This window comes from Pleurodeles waltl, chromosome 3_1 (genome assembly GCF_031143425.1).
Source record: "Pleurodeles waltl isolate 20211129_DDA chromosome 3_1, aPleWal1.hap1.20221129, whole genome shotgun sequence".
NCBI lineage: Eukaryota > Metazoa > Chordata > Amphibia > Caudata > Salamandridae > Pleurodeles > Pleurodeles waltl.
In genome coordinates, this window is record NC_090440.1 from 162,827,722 (window position 1) to 162,849,972 (window position 22,251).

At 46.3% G+C, this 22,251-nt stretch overlaps 1 protein-coding gene across 1 annotated transcript in view; it reads left to right on the top strand.

The window, feature by feature from the left end:
* Positions 1-22,251, top strand: part of CIB2 (calcium and integrin binding family member 2) — a 360,572-nt gene that overhangs the window by 275,562 nt on the left and 62,759 nt on the right. The window contains exon 4 of the mRNA XM_069222054.1: positions 19,962-20,109. Within this exon, the coding sequence (XP_069078155.1) occupies positions 19,962-20,109 (148 nt within the window). The remainder of the gene's footprint in view (positions 1-19,961; positions 20,110-22,251) is intronic.

The following is a 22,251-nucleotide window of genomic DNA, read 5'->3' on the forward strand; positions in this document are numbered from 1 at the left end:
GTGCTTCATCACGCCTCCCCATGCTTATAGGAATATGTGTGTCTGTTTATATGAGTACACGTCCCAAGGACTACATCTCAAAGTCAACGTTTGACAGTAAAGACTTCATGGTCAGGAGATGTTTTAAACAGGAGAACTGTTGTTTCACAAATTGTCGATACCAGGATCAGACACTGCTTGTACTCGTGTAACCCAAATGTGTCATTATGATTGAAGTATTTTTTTGTATAAGCCAACAAACAGGCAGGATCCATGCCAGGCTTGCAGGGTAACCACTGTGTAAATAAGTTTCATATAAATTATTTTTACGTAATTTATCTTATGTGGGTATCAAGAAAATCTGACATGATTCTGGACCTACCTTGGATTTCCAAAAAAAACTATATTTGAATCCTTTTCATAGCCCAAGAAAATGCAAATGAACCAGCCCTCTAGGAGCCTCACTGGGCACCACTGGTATAGGTGAAAAAAGACTCAATCGTCCAAACCCACGCGTCCAAACCCAGGCTTCCTACTCTACTCTGAGTGGTCCAGATGGCAAGGCCAAGACTTCACATTTTGAGTAGCCACCCCAACAGAGATAATTCTCACTTCAAAACCATCAGCCAGTGCAAAAATGTATGCACCGAAAAGGCACTGTCAAGGCCTAGGGGATTCAGGGACATGTATCTGCCGTACAGAGTACCAGCCCTTCTGTATTTCCATTTAAAACACTGACCTAAGGTCATGGATGTCGTACCTCTGAAACCTATCCTCTCGGCCGAGCTACCACTGAACCTCTGTTTCACCAATCTGCACACATTTGAAGCCTCCTGTTCAGTTAAGCTGCCTCATCTGTTATTTTCTTTGTATACAGTCAATTTTTTTAAAAGTTAGGCTGCCAATGTAGAGGAATATTTCCTTGCTCCTAACTCTTTTGACCCCCTCATTCTCCGGGTTAATTGCCACAATGGTGCCTCTCTGTGGCTTGGTTGGTGCTATAAAGGTTTAGGTAGGCACACTAGAAAGGGTTGCATCTCTAGGGTTTCACAGCCAGTCTGTAGGAATGAGGCAAAAACACTTCCAAGATGGTGGCCTTATTGTGTCCTCTCTCCTGTAGCGACAGGCCTGGAAGGGTTGCTGTGGCACCTCGCATACATCCAATACGCTCCAAACCAAAACAAATAGGTAAAAGACATTGTCATTTACAGCGCCAATAGCTCTAACTCTCACAAACGCGAGACATATTGCATTGCAAATGCTTGTTATTACATGCAAGTCACCCCTAAGGTAGGCCCTAGTAAGCCCCAAGGGCAGGTTGCAGTGTATTTAAAAATGTTGAACCTCTATTTTTAAGTTGAATATGTCCTGATAAGGAAAAAATCTTACATTTGTTTTTTCACTATTGTAAGGCCTATCTCTCCAATAGGATAACATTGGAGTCGCTTTAACACATCTTGTAAGTCTAACTTTCCAATGGGACAAAATAGACATGTGGAGTTTGATGTCCCTGGAATCACAATTTAAAATCTCAACTTACAGTGAAGACAGATTTCAAATTGTAAGTCTGAAAATGCCACTTTTAGAAAGTTGGCATTTTCCTACTTTAATCATTCTGTGCCTCTGCCTGTCCCTGAATACACGTCTGGGGTAGATGAGAGCTGGGCGCTGTACATTTCCACTAGACAGGCACACACAAAGGGAGCTTGGGTGTGGCATTAGCATATTGATGGACCATCACCAGGCTGATGGGCCTTCCTGGGCTGGGTGGGAGGGAGGAGCTGATGCTTGCCTCTGAATGGGGCTGTGCCTCTTCTAACACAAAGGGCTGCATATCCCCTGCGTCTGCACCCAGGGAGGGCAGGGAAGGGAGCCCGCGGCCTTCAAAGGAAGATGTGGAAGTTTCCCCGCCTTCCAGACTCTGGACACCAAGATATAAAGGCTGGACCCCAAACCCCACAAATTTTGAACTCCGCTGGAAGAAGGGATACCCTGTTAGGAAACAGGACTGCTAGGCTGCCAGAAAAGACTGCCATTCTGCTCTGCATTGCTGTGTTGGCCTACTGCTACTGTGTTCTGAATTGTAGGAGGGACTTCTACCTTGCTGCTTGTTAGAAATGGGGTCTGTGGTTGGCAGTCAGGTTACCCCCTATCCAAGCAAGGACCCTCACTCTAGCCAGGGTAAGTCACACACAATCCAAATTATCCTGTGCCCACCCTCTGGTAGCGTGGCACTGAGCAGTCAGGCTTAACTTAGAAGGCAATGTGTAAAGTATTTGTGCAGTAAATCATACAATAACACCATATATCACCACAAAAATACACCACACAGTGTTTAGAAAAACATATAATATTTATCTGGATAAATGCAGGTCAAAACTATTAAAATGCAATAAGTAGAGGTTGAGATACCACTGTAAAAGTGATATAAAGTTTCTTAAGTCTTTTAAAAACAAGTAAATGTCTCTTAAAAACAACATAGGTCTCTTGCAAGCACAAAGTACCTGGTTTGCGTGCAAAATCTCCACAAGGGACCGCAGAGGAGGCGATGCGTGGAAAACAGGGAGGTGTGCGTCAGTTTCGCCCCTTCACACATTGACTTGCGTCGTTATTTTCCACGCAGGGGGAGGCTATGGGTCGTTTTCCGGGGTGCGGACTTGGTTCCTCTTTGGGTTGCGGGGGTTTCTGGCGCCCCAGGAACTGTGGGTGGAATCCTGGGCTTGCGGAGCGAAGTCACAAGTGTTGCGTCGATCCAGTGGACGTTGCGTGGAAATTTCTCCTGCACAGCAGGCGGTGCATCGATTCCTTTCTGGAAGTCGGACTGCGTCATCCCGGGTCGGCTGTGCGTCGATCCGGTGAGCCGTGTCGAAGTTCCGGTCGCAACGCCGGTGCTGCGTCGATCTTCTCCTTGCAAAGTCGCGCCGCACCGTTCCGGTTTGGCGTGCAGTGAATTTCTCACCGCAGGGCAGGCTGTGCGTCGTTCTTAGCAGGCTGTGCGTCAAATTTTTGCTGCACAAGGAGTCCAGTTGCAGGAGTTTAGTCTTTTTGGTCCTGAGACTTCAGGGAACAGGAGGCAAGCTCTATCCAAGCCAGGGAGCAGCAAGGCAGCAGGGCAACAGCAAGGCAGCAGTCCTTGTCAGAAAAGCAGTCCCAATGAGTCCTTTGGGCAGCCAGGCAATTCCTCTTGGCAGGTCTGGTTCAGGGATTCTTCACCAGCAGGTTTCTTGTCCAGAAGTGTCTGTGAGGTAGAGTCTCTACCCCAAGAAGTGTCTAAAGTCTGTGGGTTTGGGTGCTCTTCTTATACCTATTTTGCCCTTTGAAGTAGGCTTACTTCAAAGGAAAGTCTCACTTGATTGTGAAATCCTGCCTTACCCTGCAAAAATGGCCAGGTCCAACACAACTGCACTGTGTGTTGGCCTGCCGCCCGGTGCTTCTAACTTACAAGGGAAAGACTGGACTTTGCCAACTTTGTTTCCCCAGGAGTCTCCAAGGGCATGTCAGCTTGCTCTCTGTTCATCCAAGGTCTCACGGACATTTAGGACCTTATCTTGGGTTCACTGCCCTTGCAACCTGCTCCAGCTTATCAGTGCGTGCCTTCGTGGCGTTGGAGTAAGGAACAGGAATCTAGTACGGGGCTGCCAACCCGCAACTCACTACCTGTGTGAACCCACCTCAGCACTTTCAGTCATTGGCTCCCATGCGTAGCGCTTTGAATTCCAGTGCACACCTCATCACCGCCTTCCCCACGCCGTGCTGTCCTAGGGTGCCCCCGTACCTGCTAAACAGTGTATCCCTGCTCCCAAAGGCAGAGGAAAAGCACCTCTGCTTACTCCAGCGTTCGAGCCACTGTACTACCTGCCCTGACTGCCTCTGTGACCCCCTCTAGGGGCACTCGGCTTGGGCAGCCCGCCTGCGACAAGAGGTGGCCACAGACAAACAGCTTTGCAGTATCAGCGGGCCCTACCAGAGCCCTGTCCGAAGCTTGGGCCGCCTTCCGAGATCAGCCGTAGGCCTCGTGTAGTGGAGCATAGGTGCCCCTAGTGGGGTAAGGATTTCAATAAAGACTACAACTGGGCCCGGGGGAATCCCTCTGCCTTCGCACGGTGTTCAGGTGCGTCCAGCCTCCTCCTCCTCACCTCTGATAATCCCTCACTTTGGCAGTTGCAGCCAAACCCACCAGAGCTGTTGTGCCCCTCCGTGCACAGCCGATATGAGGAAGATAATTAAATCTTGCAGTGGGAGTGCCCTTTATATTCCTGCTCCCCTGAGACCGGGCCCTGCCACAGCCCCGGGCAGATACTAGATTGGGCGTTACCAGGGCCGGCTTTAGGCGGTGCGAGTGGTGCGGCCGCAACGGGTGCTGACCTGGATTGGGGGGCGGTGACCTCAGGGGGTTGCTGTGTTTAGCAATGACTTATGAAACTTGCGATTTAAAAGCGGCTGCTGAAAAGTTCCTTGTGCGTCCAGCCTTCAGGAAACAATTCAAATGTCAAGATACCTCTTATGATTAATGTTCCTGCTAGGGAGAGATATGGGAGTTTTGTCTACCAGCAGCTTTGACTCGCTATAAAGTAGCATAGAGGGTTAATATGCCTGCTGCAGAGAATAGAACTGTATTTTATGTGGACAGCTGAGTAGATAGAAAAGCCAGCCTTTACAAGAGCTCTAAAACAAATGCATTTGAAAGGGGGGCTATGGAGAGATGAGGAGCACATTTACTGGGTGGTAGTGAGTGAATCCGAGAAGATGGTCATGGGGTGGGGTGCCAAAAAAGACTGTTGCACAGGGCGCACCAGTGCTAAAGCCAGCCCTGGGCATTACTACGTGTCGGGGAGTTCAGTGAGCATAATCACATTATCTGACGGACTTGTGATGGGCAGATTCATTCTGCTTGATAATCAGCTCTCATTGACAATTGTATAACACTTAAGTGAGTACATGGATTTTTGTCCTGTTGGTCTTAATTCAACCAATGTTGAATCTTTCTGTGGTGTATCACACTGTGTTTCTGTGAGTGCTGCTCAAATACTTTGCAGATTGCCTTCTAAATTGAGCCTGCTTGCTCTGTGCCAAGCTATGGGGGGGGGGGGGGGTGCAGGTTAATTTAAGGAGTGTAACTGACTTACCCAGATCAGGATTGTGGTCCCTTCTTAGGGCACATCCCCTGCCAGGGACCCAGTTTCTAACTGCAATCATAAACGTGCATTGTAACTAAGAGTCATTCTGGACGTGTAAGCGTGTTTACAAAGAAACTGTAACAGGGGCACTGGAAGTAGGGGTATGGGAGGTGCTGAGCACCCCAAGATAACGCTGCAGGAGTTCAGAAACGGAAGCAGCAATAAAGAGGCATTAACATTTTGTTTGAGTTCAAAGACAGAGGTCAAGAGTCATGCATTATATCCTGCCAAACAGCTGCCTATTTAACATGAAGAGTGTTGTGTATCTCTCCACTCAAAGATTTCAAAGTGAGGACATTTTGTAAAGTGAACCAAGTAACAATCTTATATGAAGTATGAAAGGAAAAGCTGCTGGATGTTAAATTTTTTCTAAAACACATGGAAATGTAAACACTTGCTAATCAACTTTACACATATTTCAAAATATGTCAGCAGCCAGAAAAGTTCAAATGAGACACATTGGAATTTTTTTGAAATTTTAAAGCATGATGTAAACAAAACAACAAAGCAAGACTTGTGTCGTGGGAAAATTATAAATATGCGGACAAATCTGATTTCCGCACGTTATCCCCTTTGTGTGCCACATAGGTTTAGCAGTAAAGCTCATTGGTTGATCAAAATTAAGTGGCAATGTCAAGATCCCATTTCAGAGGAGAATGTGCTTTCTGCAAAAGGCAGTGCCCTTGCACACCTTGCACTAGTAATGAACTTGGGACAACGTGCTTCAGATGCAGCACTCGGCACACTGTGGCCACCTACTCTTGTCCTCCTGAGCAGGTGCGGCTCCTTAGCTAAACTTTGTTTAACTCTCGGGTTTTTCCAACCCCAGTGACTTCAATGACATAACATTGATGGCAAAGCACCCCTCCCCCCGTCCGGAAAACTGTTCCAGCGCCACTGAACTGTATTGCCTTTCACTATCCATATCTTAATGGTAGGTCCCACGAATACGTACCTCGCATTGGTTATATTTTCGGACATTGAAACCAAAATGACTGTGTGTGACCCAAATTAAGCAGAGAAAAATATTTACTTTGGTATTTCTTTTGCCAGCGTGATGATCTCTCATGTAGAGGGATTATATAAAGTACTGCCTTTATGCTGGGATAGGCAGAAACTTGGTCAGTGGAGCCTGTGTTACCCCAGCAGTAGCAGAACGCGCTAATGCTTTAGTGGCATATTATGTGGCTTGGCTTGTAGAGGTCTCCTCAAGCAAGGACATGGGCTTTAGTACTTTCATTTGTCATGCCAATGTGACCGCCAACATACCCTAGCAGAACTCTGGTGCACCTCTTAATGTACCTGACAGAATCACTGATAAAACAAGATAACAGCGGGCCAGATTTAGGCAGTCCTACCCTCATCAGAGGTAGTGGAATGTGTGGCTCGTACACGATCATCCACTTCAAATCTGGGTCCCCCCTGTTTAGGAATGATTTTTGTTTAGTCAAAACTGTGTTCGGGAATCTAATCTGACACTGCTGTACCAACCCTTCTCTTATACGAATCGGACACCATCACCTAAAGATTAAGCATCTTCTCAACTCTAAGTAATCTGGCTTTACATATCCTTTCATTTAGCAACTATTGCTCCTCAGTTCTCCTGCATCAGCTTTAAAAAAAAAAAAAACAGATGCTAGAGGGACGCTTTACGCAGGCACTGCTCTTGGTACAACCTGCTCGGAGAAACTATCCACACCAAGCTTTGTCCATAGAGACACAGGGGGTTATTACAACTTTGGAGGAGGTGTTAATCCGTCCCAAATGTGATGGATATACCACCAGCCGTATTACGAGTTCCATAGGATATAATGGACTTGTAATACGGCTGGTGGTATATCCGTCACTTTACCGTCACTTTTGGGACGGATTAACACCTCCTCCAAAGTTGTAATAACCCCCTCAGTCTTAGAAGAAGCTACTAAGCTTGGCACTTTACACAGTTACTAAATAAATAAATATTAGCTACTGAATGACAGTTAACATATGTGCCATAATAGATTGTCATATTAGTTTAGTTTGTGATGAATAGATTGCTTACAGAACCAATGTTGAGTGAATCTCGTGGTAATTAGTGCCAATGTCAGTCTGCATCTTGGATTCACTCCCACTTGGATAACCTGACTTTCATTACAAGCTATTGGAGACCAGTCACGATGCAGCTGCCAACCCACAGCCTGTTCTGTGGCTGGAAGTCACTGTTAACACCATGGAGGCAAATCCCTGACGATGAAACCTAGGAATAGCAGGGCAATATCAGTGATCTGCCCAGTTCTTTATTCGCATTATGCTGAAGCATCGGTATCAATTCAAAACCATGTTGCATGCACACATGTCCAGCTGTATTGTATATTCAGTATGCACATTGAATAATAGTGTCTGTAAACCATAACATGACTTTCAAGAAAACAACAGTCACCTTAATTGGGTCAAAGTTCATAGCCAACTCTGCACTAGGGTCCAACACTGCCTTCCGCTGATAACAATACTGGTGGAGTCCATTCGGCTAAACCTTAATACTAGTACAACTGAGCTTACCTTACTAGTTAAACAAGCGTTCACAAAACCAATATGTCTCTGCTAAAAATAAGGCCAAGCCATCGACTTTGCCAAGGCTTTTTTATTGATGCATAAATCATGACACATGCCAATGTCTATGCATGTTTTCTAATGTGGTAGACTGCCATGTTACAATGGTAAACAAACATTTTAAAAAATAGTGAAATTACATGCAAGTGCAAAAAAAGGAAGTGAGTGGCCCACAGGCAGTATGCAGCCAACAAAGGACTCTGGAGTCTTCTGAACCGCTCCTGCACTATCTTTGTGAGAAATTGGGTTGTTGGTTGACTTGGGTCTGGGCCCTGGTCAAACACCAACCACAATTCTAGTCAGGGTAAGGCACAAACAAACCCCAAATTAACCGGTGCTCACCCTTTGGTTGCTTGGTTCAGAGCAGTCAGGCTTATCGTGAAGGCAATGTGTAAAGTATTTGTGTTGCACTTCAAACAGTACAACAGTGAAAACACCACACAAAATAGTATCCCACAGCAGGTTAGAAGAATAGAGCGCCATTTAATAAATAAAACAATCAAAATGACAAAAATCTAATCAGTAGAACTTGAGTTATGATTTTGTAAAGTATATATACTGTAGAATAGTGATGTGCCACTCAGTAGGGAGGATGTGTTGGTTCTCCTGGAAAGCACCTTAGGCCCATTTCTGAGCATCCTGGACTATGGCGGACCCACTTGGCAGGGTAGACTCCCAGATGGCAGAGTCCAGGTGCAAAAGCATGGTTAGGTTATGTTATGTTATGTTTTTTTGTAGTGCACATAGGCTTCTAAACAGCCAGGTTTTAAGTGCTCGCTGAAAAGTAAGTTTATGGCTGGTGAGGCAGAGACCAAGAGAAAGTGAATTCCACAATTTGGCTCTGAGTTAAGCCATGGAACTCATCCACCCCATTTTGATTTTTTTACTCTGGGTATTGAGGCTAAAGGTGCTGATGAAGACCTGAACTGTCTAACAGGCTCATGGAAAGAGACTCTTGCCCTTAGGAGAGGGGGACCTCTATTGTGTAAGGAACTATGGACACAAAACAAGGTTTTAAACTTTATGTATTGTTCCACTGGGAGCCAATGGAGAGAAGAGATAGCCAATTTGGCTGATTCATGTCTCGGTATGTTTAGGAGAAGACGGGCAGAGGCGTTCTGCACCACCTGCAGCTTTTTTCCCCACATATTTCGGGGAACCAAGGTACAATGCATTGCCATAGTTCAACTGAGAAATAAGAGCCTGAATAATGAGTCTTTTCGCAATGAATGGAAGAATTTTAAAGACCTTCCTCAATGCCAAACGAAACCAAAACATGTGGAGGAAATCTTATTAACATGGTAAGCCACAGGTGAAGACAGACTCCTAGGTTCTTAATATATTCCTTAGGAGGGACAGATCCCCAGGGATTCCAGAATAGCGGAGTTGAACACTAGTCGAGGGCTGTGTCCTAGATTCATCACTTCGGTCTTGTCTCCATTAAGCTTAAGCTTACATTCAGACATCCATCCTGACACCGCCTGTAGGCAGAGGGCAAGTGACGAACAATTAGTGCTGGATTTGGTTGATAATGAAACTATCAGCTGAGTGTCGTCCGTATACGACACCAATGAGAGGCCATACGGCTAAACTATCTCTGCCAGAGGGCACATATAAATGTTAAATAGCATAGGGCTAAGAGACGAGCCCCAAGGCACTCCTCCGCTGCTCTTGACACAACTAGAGAGAAAAGACCGGTCAAATACCTGAAATGATCTCCCCTCCAAAAAAGAGGAGAGCCATCTCAGTGCGCTGCCTGCAGTTCCAATCTTCCTCATTCTCAGAAGTAATATATTGTGATCGACTGTGTCAAGGGCAGCGCTAAGGTCAAGAAGAATAATGGCCAACACAATCCCCTGATCAAGACGCTTTCTAGCCTCTTCTAGGACTGCAATCGTAGCCAGTTCTGTGCTGTGGAGTGGTCTAAAGCCCATTTAAGTGGGGTGAAGGATATTATTATCTTCAAGGAAACTCGAGAGTTGAGCTTTAACATGCTTTTCAATTATTTTAGATAAGGCTAGCAGGAGAGAAATGGGCCTGTAATTAATAAGCAGAGCTGTGTCAAGATTCGTTTTTTTCAACAAGGGTTTAACTATAGCATGTTTCCGCTGATCCGGGACACAGCTTCTAGAGAGTGAAGAGTTCAAAAGGTCAGTAAAAACTGCTACTATAACGGACGCACCTAAGGCCAGTACATAAGGGGAAGCTGGGTTGAGCTGAGAACCCGACTTAAGAGTAGAAAGTAATTTAGCGACCATATCCATGGAGAGGGGGGGATATTGCGAAAAGAGGGTGGAACGCAAGATATGATCACCTATAGAATCAGGAGATTGATGGGCATTTGCCGGAAAAGCCGAATAAATATCTGACATTTTTTGCTGAAAAATCAATGCCAAATAATTGCTGCGTTCTTGGAAAGCATCCATAAGTTCACTGTGAGTTTGTGGTTGTGCAGTTTCTTGGTAATTGAAAGATCTCTTTTGGGGAGTTGGAGGACTGCTCAATTCTAGTGGCATAGTATGTAGATTGGGCGGGTGATCAGAAGTTTTTTTATGTTCCTGAGACTTCAGATCAGGAGGCCAGCAAACTAGCCTTTGTAGTCACTCTGGGTTGGAGAGATGCAGGTCCAGTCCTTCTCACTCCCAGTCAAGAGTCCACCAGAGTGCAGTCCATGCAGAGTGGCAATCCTTCAGCAGCACAGCAGCCCTTCTTCCTGGCAGAGTATTCACAGGTCCAGAAGTGTACTGAAGTGGTGGTGTCTGAGGTCCAGTTCTTATACCCAGTGGTGCCTTTGATGAGGGAGAGACTTTAGAGGCATGCATTTGAAGTGCACAGATGCCCTGCCCTTGCTCCAGACTAACTAGAGGGGGTATGACCTTTGTGTGGGGACAGGACAAAGCCTACTCAGGTGTAAGTGAGGCTGTGTCTAGCTTCTCCCTCCCATTCTGCCTAGGACAGCACATCAAGTGACAGATGGCCGATCAAGTCACACCTAAACTCCTATTGAGTGTGGCTGTCTAGGGGAGGATACAAAAAGCCCAACTGCCACTCAACACCCAGTCATGTGACCAGAGACCGGATGCAGGCACCAAATGGCTAAGGCAAGAAAATGGCAACTTTCTAAAAGTGGCATTTTCAGAATTGCTGTTTAAAATCCGACGTCAGCATAAGTTAGGATTTTAAATTGTGATTCCTGAGACACCAAACTTGAAGGGTTTATTTCTTCTCATTTGAAAACTACGCTTTTATCGTGTAATACAGCTATTCCAATGTTAACCTAATGGAGGGATAGGCCTTGCAGTAGTAAAAATGAATTTAAGAGTTTTTCATCACCAAGATATGTAAAGCCTAAAAGTACACATCCAATTTTCTAACTACATTGCACCCTGCCCTCTGGGGTGTCCAAGGCCTACCATAGGGGTGACTTATATGTATTAAAAAGCAAGGGTTAGACCTAGCAAAAGGTTTAATTTCGAAGGTCTAAATGACAGTTCAAAACTGCTCTCACAGGCTCTGGAGTGGCTGGCCAGGAACATGTTTAAAGAGCTACTTAAGTGGGTGGCACAATCAGCGCTGCAGGCCCCCTAGTAGCATTATATTTACAGACAATTGGCACATGTAATGCACTTTACTAGAGACTTGGAAGTAAATTAAATCTGCCAATTGAGTATATGCCAATGTTACTATGTTTTAAGGAAAGAGCACAAGCACTTTAGCACTGGTCAGCAGTGGTAAAGTATGCAGAATCCTAAGGCCAGCAAAAACAAAGTCAGCAAAAGCAGGAGGCCTGAAGGCAAAATGTTCAGTGAAACCACACTAAAGATGCCAGGTCTAACAATCTTCTGTTCAGGATCATGCACTGATGATGCAAATCTGCACTCAGTAAAAGGTGGATACATTGTGTTCTACAAAATCAACCACCACACACGGTAGAGTGCTTGTTGCCAGAACCATAACATGGCACTCACCTCTTCAGCAGACATCTCTATGACGCAACTATGCTAAAACTTAAAAATCCACCTCTTTCCTGAAAATTAAGCTGAAAGAATACACTACCCATTGTGACTCCCCACATTTAGAAAAAAACCTTGGTGGTTATGGTTAAAATACTATACAAATTACAAAATTAAATAAGCAGAGATTTTCAATGACGACAAATGTTTTGGAGGAGAGGAGAAAGATTTATAGATCCCTGAAGGGTCCTAAGTGGTTAGACCTCTTTCAACAAGTCCACATAGTAAGCTTGCGAGCAATTAATTTATGCCAGGGTTTATGTTTGCCTGACTCACAATATTATTGTAATGACCTACTATATGCTGGTCAAGTGATGAATGTAACACAGATTACAAATGATATTTACTTGTCATTATACTCACCAGTTTTGGATTACGGTTTAGGACCAGACTATGTTCCAAAGCTGTTTATCAGAACACTGGAATGATTGATAGTTAAATGTTAAAATAATTTACCTTTTGTTAGCAGTTGCTTTGCAACAAATTACCAAAAACTGGAAGAACTAAAACAAAATTTGTTTCAAACTTGTTCATATGGAAAATGTTATAGCCATAGACTTGATTAAGATTATATTGCACCGCTCTTATTTGTCATGAAAAGGGAAGCTCTATGGTCCCCTTTTACAACTCATCTCAATACTACAGTTATGTTGTGTGCTTTACAGCGGCCTTTGAATGTAGAGGTGCATACACCCCCTTGAAAATCTTTATTACTTCTATGTTACCTACAATTTATAATTATCTACCACATTTATCTATAAAGTGTGCATATGTGTGTAGCATAATGATTCTCAGTGATTGTTCTTTTCAATGGAATGTATCATGTTTATTACATAAGCTTCACTTCTCATTTACTTCTTAAAGTTTGTAACTTTGATTTAATGTCCCACTATTCAGTCCCTTTTTTCTTTCTTTTTCTTCTCTATTCTTTCCTTTTTACTTCCTTTTTACTTTCTCTTTCTAAATTCCTTATTGATCATACATCTATTCTTGTATATATTTATTTTGTTACTACTTTGACTCATTCATAGGTCTACATGTATTATTCTAGATACTATGGTGATCATTTCGCCAGGGTTAATGTGGCGGTATCACAGCCAACACGCTGACGGTAATGACTGCCAAATAATGACCATGGCGGTGAACCCTCCCATAGACAGCCAATGTACCACACCAACCGCCAGCATTATATGGCACTGTACACAGCGGTAGCCACCTACAGGCAGGTGGAAGACAAGGATCCGTCCACCATATTAAGACATAGCATACCGCCAAGATTTCGGGGGCGGTAGCAGCGACACCAAAAGCCTGGCATAAACAAATCATATAAAAGGAGACGCTTAACTCCAGGGACACACACAAGTCCGCGGCCGCCGTGGAACCCAAACTGCAAGTCTTCCTGATGCTGTACCATGCCATGGCCGTCCTGCAGCACCAACGCAGACAAAGTCGATGACGGTGAGTACAGCCTCTTAGCACACGAGGGAGGGAGGGGAGAGTGACACACACACACAAAACACACACCATACACACACTACACACCCAGTACCATCGGCAGAGTAAAACAACAGTAACAGAACCCCGGAGCAAAGAAAGCCAGGACACATACACTGTTCCAACCACTGTATTCCCGTTGGATGAATATTCAAACTGCAAAAACATACACAACTGTGTTTGTGTGTGTATATATATATATATATATATATATATATATATATATACATATACATACATGCAGGCACAAAGACCAGTCCAAAGTCACTAAATGCCCAGAGGGCAAAGTCCAAGCCCCAACTTTACTCCTGACAACATCAGGACTCCACTGTTCAGGGCCATCATGTTGGAAATGGGCAGGCACCTCAGGGGGCAGGGGTGGGTAGGGGGTCATCTCACTGGGAGGGGGCTCCTTGCCCACTGGTTACTGAGGGGGCTCCTTGCCCACCGGTGATAGAGGGGGCTCCTTGGCCTCTGGTTCTGAATGGGCCTCCTTGGGCACAGTTGTGTGAGGGGCCTCCTTGGGCACAGTTGTGTGAGGGGCCTCCTTGGGCACAGTTGTGTGAGGGGCCTCCTTGGGCACAGTTGTGTGAGGGGCCTCCTTGGGCACAGTTGTGTGAGGGGCCTCGTTGGGCACAGTTGTGTGAGGGGCCTCGTTGGGCACAGTTGTGTGAGGGGCCTCGTTGGGCACAGTTGTGTGAGGGGCCTCGTTGGGCACAGTTGTGTGAGGGGCCTCGTTGGGCACAGTTGTGTGAGGGGCCTCGTTGGGCACAGTTGTGTGAGGGGCCTCGTTGGGCACAGTTGTGTAAGGGGCCTCGTTGGGCACAGTTTTGTGAGGGGCCTCTTTGGGCACAGCTTTGTGAGGGGCCTCCTTGGCCTTGTCTTTGGGTGGGGCCTTCTTGGCCTTGCTCCTTGGCCTTGGAATTGGGTGGGGCCTCCTTGGCCTTGGATCTGGTTGGGGCCTCCTGGCCCCTAGGTTTTGGAGGTGGCTTCATGGTCCTGGTAGTGTGTTTAGGAGGGGGCGGCACTTTAGCCCTCTGTTTTGGGGAGGAGGAGTGTCCTTGGGGCGGGGCCGGTGTCGCACTCATGTGCCCCTTAGTGGTAGCTGGAAACTGGGCTGTGAGGGGGTGAAACCTTCCTCTTACAGGCAGGACGGGGAGAGAGGGAGGGAAGAGGTCAAAGCAGACAAGGAAAATCTTCTTAGGGCCAATGGGGCAGGATGTGGGAGGAGGGATGGGAGTGGAGGTAGAGGGAGTGGTTGTAGGTGGAGGAGGTGTGCTGGACATGGGTGCAGGTGAATGGACAGTGTGCATGTGTGAGATGGATGGCTGTTGGGGGTCTGAGTGCAAGCGTTTGTGTGTCTGTGGAGGGGGGTCAGAAAGGGTGTGGATGGATGTTGTGGTGTCTGCAAGTGAGGTGGGTGTGTAGCATGATGTGGTGGTGGTGACTGCGCGTGTGGGGTGTATGTCTGCAGGTCTGCTGTTATGATGACTGTGGGCAAGGCTGTGCAGGTGGCAGGTTTTGGCACTGTTGATGCAGTGCATGCAGGTGTGAGTGAGGATGTGACTGAGAGGAGAAGGAGGGGGAGGCAGTGGATAATGTGTGCATCTGTGTGTTGGCTGTTTGAGTGCTTGTGGACTGAAGTGTGCTGGGATGGGTTGGGAGTGAGGAGGCAGTAGTTAGAGGGGGGACGGATGAAACAGGGACACTGGCTGCCGTCAGTGAAGAGACCAGAGCCTTAAACGATCTCTGTTGGGCTGCAAATCCACTGTGAATGCCCTCCAGGAAGGCATTGCATTGCTGCATCTGGGATGTCAACCATTGGATGGCCTTCACTATGGTTGACTGCCCTACAGAGATGGATCTCAGGAGCTCAATGGCCTCCTCACTGAGGGCAGCAGAGCTGACTGGGGCATGGCCTGAGGTGCCTGATGTGAAGGAGATGCCCAACCTCTTGGGTGAGCGGGCACAGGCAACTCGACGAAGGGGGCTACTGGGAAGGGCGGTGCTGGTACCAGGGTGGCAGTAGAACCTGTAGCTGGGTGGTCCCAGAGGGGTCTGGCACCACCAGGGAGCTCCCATTGGAGGCGGGATCAGAGTCAGTGGTATCAGGTCCTGTCCCCGCCGTGGTGCTCCCCACGCCATCCATTCCACTGGTCCCCTCGGTGTCGGTGGACTCTGCCTCCTGGTTCTCGTGGGCGACAACGCTCTCACTCACTGGTGCCCTTGCTCCTTTGCCAGATAATGCTAATGCACACATGGACAGGATGACAAAAGGAGGGGGGAGAAAGGGAGCACAGGGTCAATCACAGCACCAAGAGCACAAAAGGCATACACATCACTGTCACACACTGACAATGGGCTGTATGGACCACACTGGCATACCATTGGCTACGCACCACAGCAGGTAGGAACCAAACACTGCCAGCTACACACCAACTGGGACCTTCTAAGCTCTGTCCGACATGGGAAGCCAGCTACCTAGCTATCAAAAACATGCATCTCACCCTATTAACCTAAGCTGGACCATGAAGCAATGTCTAAACTGGCATATTGGGACATCCACTTACTAGTACTCTGCACCCATATCCCATGCCGGGCAACCGAGATGGTTGTCAAACACACTGTACTCACCTCCTTGTGGCTGCTGTGTCACTTAGGTAAGACTGTTGAACTAAACATTTCTACAGTTTAGTGTTGTGCAGTGTGACTGTAGCATAATGCTAGTCATTACCTTGCCTCCCACCGGACTGTCACCTATGCCTTCCCTTATTGCAGATGTTGGTATTGTTCCAACAGTGTACTGCTGTGCTGTGTACAGATTGCTGAGACACATTTGTAGGATGGATCACCATGTTCATTACAGTTAAATACATTGTACATTTAGATACAAGATACAGCACTATTACTCAAGTTGTGTCCAAGGGTGTTTATTGAAAATTTGTATACAATGGGAAGTGCAATAGAGTGGGGTGATGTTTGGGAGAAGACCATTGTAGTGGGCCAGTCTATGTGTAGCACAGGTCAAGTGTCCAAAGGGCCATAGGAAGGGGAGCAGTGGCAGTTTGAAGTGGCAAGGTGACCCAGTGGAACACAAGGGGGACATTCAGGAGGGCCTCATTTCCTGGCGGTGATCTTTGTTTAGGCAAGTGTGTCTGGTGTCTGTCTGGGTCACAGGGACTGTTTGCTGGGTGATTCACCTTCTGCAGGGGGAGGGGTGCTGGTCCCTTGTGGGTCCTGTGGTAGGTCCTCCTGTCCACTAGCTGCAGCAGATGTGGAGGGCTGGTCAATACACTGGCTAGTGGAAGGGGCCCGCTGGTGTGCTGTTTAGTCCCTCTTGATGTTGGCCAGATCACCCAGCACCCCTACAATGGAGACCATGGTGGTGTTCAGGGCCTGCGATTCTTGCTTGATCTCCTGGTGGTGTTCTCCCTGCAGCCACTGGTTCTCCTGCATGATGTTTATCACCTGACCCATCTTGTCCTCTGATTGTTGATAAGCCCCCAGGACACAGCTGTCCTCTGACCATCTCTGGCTTCCTGTGTCCCATGAACGGTGTGCCCACTGCCACTGACCCCATTGCCTTGCCTGTGAGGTGTGGACTGGGGTCCCTGTACAGGTGGGCACACTTCTGATTGACGTGTCCTGGGGACAGAGGTCTGGGGATGTTGGGTGGCTGCTGTGGTGTTGGATACTGAGGGGGGAGGCTCTGAGGTGGACTGGGTGTGGGCTGGGGTAGCCGACTGACCAGTGGTCCCTGATGGGCCAGGGAGTTCATCCAGATTCAGTACTCTAGATTTGCTGTCATCACTGGAGTCATCTTCTGGTGGGGGACTGGGTAGCTGTGGCACCTCCTCGCCGCTGAGATTGACTGGGGCGCCTATGTATTATGCTACATGTCTGTGACATATTCTGCATCCATAGCTTCCCCTATATTATTGCTGTTGCCCTGCCACCTTTGTTTGTGTATGGTGATGGATTGTGGGATTGCAAGTTCTCCATGCTGTGTATGCATTGGTGGTGGGTGTACATGCAGGGCTGGAAGGGAAGTTCATGCATTGGGTATGGCATGCAGGGCTTGGCATTTAGGTTTGTTAATTGTGGTGGTGCACTGTGTGGGATGGAGTGGGGTGATGGCAGTCCGTGTGGGGGTCGAGATTGCCTGCAGGTATAGGGGGGTGATACGTAGTAAATGTTGACTCACCAGTGTTCAGTCCTCCGGCAACTCCAGTGAGTCCCTCAGGATGCAGGATTGCCAAGACTTGCTCCTCCCATGCTGTCAGCTGTGGGGGAGGAGGTGGGGGTCCACCACCAGTCCTCTGGATTGTGAGCTGGTGCCTTGCTGTTATGGAACGCACCTTACCCCATAGGTCATTTCACCTCCTCCTTATGTCGTCCCTTGTTAATGGATGTTGTCCCAAGGCGTTCACCCGGTCCACGATCCTCCGCCATAGCTCCATCTTCCTGGCAATGGAAATCTGCTGTACCTGTGATCCAACCAGCTGTGGCTCTAACCTAACTATTTCCTCAACCATGACCCGCAACTCCTCATAGGTGAAACGGGAGTTCCTGTGTGGGGACATGGGTGTTGTGTGTAGGTTGTGCAGGGGTTATGTGGTGGGGTGTGTGGTGCGTGTCAGCTGAATTGGTAGTTGTGATGTGTGTGCAGTTCTCTTTTGGATTGTCGTTGCAAAGTGTAGCCGTCTTGTGTTTGCAAAGGTATGTGGGTGTGTGTTTTATGGTGCTGTTGGGTGTGTGTAATTGTTTCTTGAAGGCTGGACGCATAAGGAACTTTTCAGCAGGTGCTTTTAAACCACATGTTTCCTAAGTTATTGCTAAACACAGCATCCCCCTGAAGTCAGCCCCCCCCAATCCAGGTCATTACCTGGTGCGGGCGCACCGCTTGCACCGCCCTAAAGCTGGCCCGATTCCACCTCCTAGGAAGCGCTTCCATTGCAATGCATGATTTGCAGTTTTTCATCATGTGGCAGGGACCACCTCACACTGTCTACCACTAACAGACCTGGCACTGGAGCATTCACACCACTGACCCTCAGTTGTCGCCAGTGGTGGAAATGACTGGGGCTATCACTGGCAGTGGGTGGTAGCCTCCTAAGAAAAACCTTGAAATCTTACTAATTGTATATAATTAGGAACTTCGGAAGAAAATAAAGATCTGTGTCTGGGTTTGAGATGATTAATTTCCACTATTTCTGAATTTGGAGAGTGGCTGGCCAGTGTGTCATGAATAAACATTTTATGTCCGGTATAAGTACAACAAGCCAGCTTACTCCTGCTCTCTTTTTATCCACGGTGTCAGTATTCTAGCTCTTAAGATGGCTTCATTCACAAAGAGGCGGTTTGAAACAGTTATTATCTTTCAGCCTTAACAAGAATCACCCTTTGTGATGCGAGGGGTTCTCAAGCCCCCTGCAGCGCAAGGGACTTTTTGCCATAAGTTGCAAACCACCTGCCACATAGAGATGAGTGTGGCGGGGTTTGGTTTGTGATTTATTGCGTACATTAGCGAATGCTGGCTCGGAAGTCTGCACAGGACAACACAGACCTTCATTCCACCATTCTCATTCGCAAAGCGCAATCCTGTTCCCTTACAGGGCGTGGATCACAATGCAACAAAAAGTGGAGCATTCTGAATTTAGCATTGGAGATTTCATCCAGTGGCCAATGAACCACTGTCCGTCACCTCATGATGTCAGTAGGCTGCTAAACGAAAGAGTAAATTGTTACATATTCACAGCTTACACTTTGCACATTCAGACCTTCCAGCACACACGGTGCCACCGTGTGACACACTATAGCGGCTCCCATCACACAGTGAGGAGACGCTATCACAAGGTGGCAGGAAAAATGAGCTGAAAACCTCTGTAAACAGTGCTTTTCAGCTCTTTTTTGGAGGCTTTAAACTACTGACATCCATTAATGGGTGTGAAAAAACCCAGGACATTGGCAGCAGCCTCAGCAAGCTTTTTGTATGGAGGAGGAGGGGGCTTATGTGTGGGGTAGAGGCAAAAGTGCCCCTTAGGTACTTCTTGGCACAAGGCCCCACCCCCTCCTCACACAGTGAGATTTTTATTTAAGTTTTCAGGTCTGCGCATTGTTACTATCTGTCCTTTACAAAGTACTGTTTCGTACTTTGTCACTGCAAAAAGAGTTGCAAAGCATTTCTGCATGCTGTTGTGAACTGCAAGGGGTGGATGCCCCTTGCCATCCTTATAAAATGTGACTTGAGATGTTGCACCCTTTGGATTCAGTTGCACTGTCTTGGCGAATGCAGAGCCTTTCATCAGGACCTGTGGTGATTTGTCCCCTTTCAGATATTTTGTGTGTAGATAATAGATTTTAATTACCTATTGTTAACCCATAAAACATTAAATCGCTAGTTGTCATGTAATCTCCATATCTTTCTTCCATTCTATCACATTTGCTTCAGGTTATTCTTTATCTATAATGAAAATAAAAAGCTATTATTCTACTATCGCACTATGCAATATTATGCAAGCCCCACAATAAGTGGGTGAGAATTTTGCGGAGTGATTTGAAGCAGTCCCTAGACAGCATTAGCGTTATATTAAAAAAAAAAAAAAATACCTGAAGTAAAAAAAAATGCATGCATGCTTTGTGCCTTACTGTTTCTTATTTCTTTTGTTGTAATTCATTGTCCTAAAACAGTGGCCTCTGTTTCATGCAGGAAAATCCCTTCAAAGAAAGGATCGTCCAGGCTTTCTCCGAAGATGGCGAGGGGAATCTCAGCTTCAATGACTTCGTCGACATGTTCTCCGTGCTCAGTGAAATGGCTCCCAGAGAGCTTAAAGCAATCTATGCCTTTAAAATTTATGGTAATATGCTGAATGCATTACTGATGCTAACATGTATGATGTTCTGGCTTTACAAATGGTGGGTTTTAACACAAGTAGTCTTGGCAAGCCACTACAAATTCAAAAATAAACAAGTTCACAAAAATAGCAAAGATTGCTATGAGTGTGATGTGATTACATGCTTATTTGTATCTTTAACCCCACTTTCTCATTTCATCTCCAGGACCCTCCTGGTTTTTAATTCCAATCTCTGATTATCATCTTTAAAAATAGGAAATAGTGGAGTAAAAGTTAGTCTGAGCACAGTGCTAATAATTGACTTGGGTGTGTATAGTAGATCAGCCATGCTGTTACCCGTGCAGGAGTTACCAGCAGTGACAGTGGCGTAACAAAGGCTCCCGCAGCACCCTCACCCACCCATCCGCACAGTACACTGTGCATGGGCGGCAGGCCCGTGAATGGGTCCAGAGCGGAGTGGGTCCTCTCCAGAGACTTTGCAGGGCGGCCCTGATGTTTTGTTACGCCACTAAGCACTGGGCTCATTTTAACTTTCAAGTGGCCACTGTTTTACATTGTAGAGACAGTATTCAGTAGAGAGAAGTGGGGCAGTCTTGTCAGCCAGAGTGCAGCCCCATCCTCCTGATGCTAGTAAGACACGCCACGATTTACATATGTCAACATGAGTTTCACATCCAGCCTACTAGTTATTTTTCCAACATACTAGGATTACAGCTGTCCGCTTGGGACCAAAAAGTTAATAATTGTATTGTAACTTGTCAGATTGATTCAAGCTGCACATCTCCTTTTAAGAGAGCATTGACCACTATTTCCATCCATGTAGAAGCATTGATTGGTTGAACCTCTGGAGTGCTATGTCACTTAGAAGGTCTATTTTGAGTATATTGGATGAAGAGTGCCTGATGAAAAGCAGTATATGCTCATTCTCCCATATTTGTGAGTCACCCACCTCATTTAGAGGTCGGTGAAGCATCAGGCTTCTTTAGAAATTTACCCTGGCTCATTACTTTTTTGGTTTTCAATAAGACACCGGCTATCGGAGTTTATTAGTGGAAAAGAAATGTTTTCTGAGCGAACGAAAGAACATGGTACCTTCTGGGCATGTGTTCTGCCTTCACTGCATCCACAAGTGCATCCCATGCACTGAAGGCAGTGAGATCCCTCCTAGGCCAGCAGGAATCTTTAGCTAGGGTGGGTGGTCTGCGGGGGGACCACAGGCCATAAACTCTGCTGACCTTGCGGAATCGTGGGCCACCCACCAAGCCTCATCGAGCCCTTATTCTAATTTGGTATTTCACTATGCTTAGAGTTTTCTCAACAAAGACTAGCAAAATTAGAAAACTTTTAGGGAATATCAACACACATAATTTAGATATGTGTGTTTTAAATATACATATTATGCAGTGCAGATAACCTGAACTATGAATAATTTGTTAATTGTGGCCTTCAGTAAAGGAGCTGAAAATGCTCAAAATGATACACAAAACACAAAAATGCATCTTTACTATTCATTACATACCAAAAGAAATCTGTATTCCTATTTTGCACCTTCATGGCTCCCCCTCTGAGCTATTGAAGTCTCGAAAAAAGCCCTGCCGAGCACATCTCTCTAATATTGGGTCTCTCATTCACCTTTATCTTAATTCTTCTAGGGACACCTTTTATTTAAATGTTTTTGTCATTCATTACAAGCTTTGCCATGCATTGCAAATGAGGGCGCGTGTTATAGTTACCTAACGGCATAAGCCATTGTTACTAGAGAGTACTATAACTGGTGAATCTCTGAGTTTGTTTTAGTTTAAAACATTACGTTGTCAATGAAATTTTTGCCTAGCTATAATGTCACTTTAACCTTTGTTTTTCAGTGAATTTCTAAACGTATTTTAATGTAAAGTATTGTAGTATTACTTTATGTAAAGCCAACCAGAGTCCTGCGTCCAAACCCCTGCATGCAGGCAACCTCCTGCCTGCAGACAACCCCCCGGGGAAGCCCAGTCCCTGTGCATTGCGTGGGGTTGGCCGCAGGGCCCAAACTCTGAGCAGCCAACCCTACAGCAAGCACAGCCTGCTGCAACACTAAATATGAAATGTAAGTTCATTGATTTTATGAAGGGCTGAGCATGTAAATATAGATAGAGCAGATCT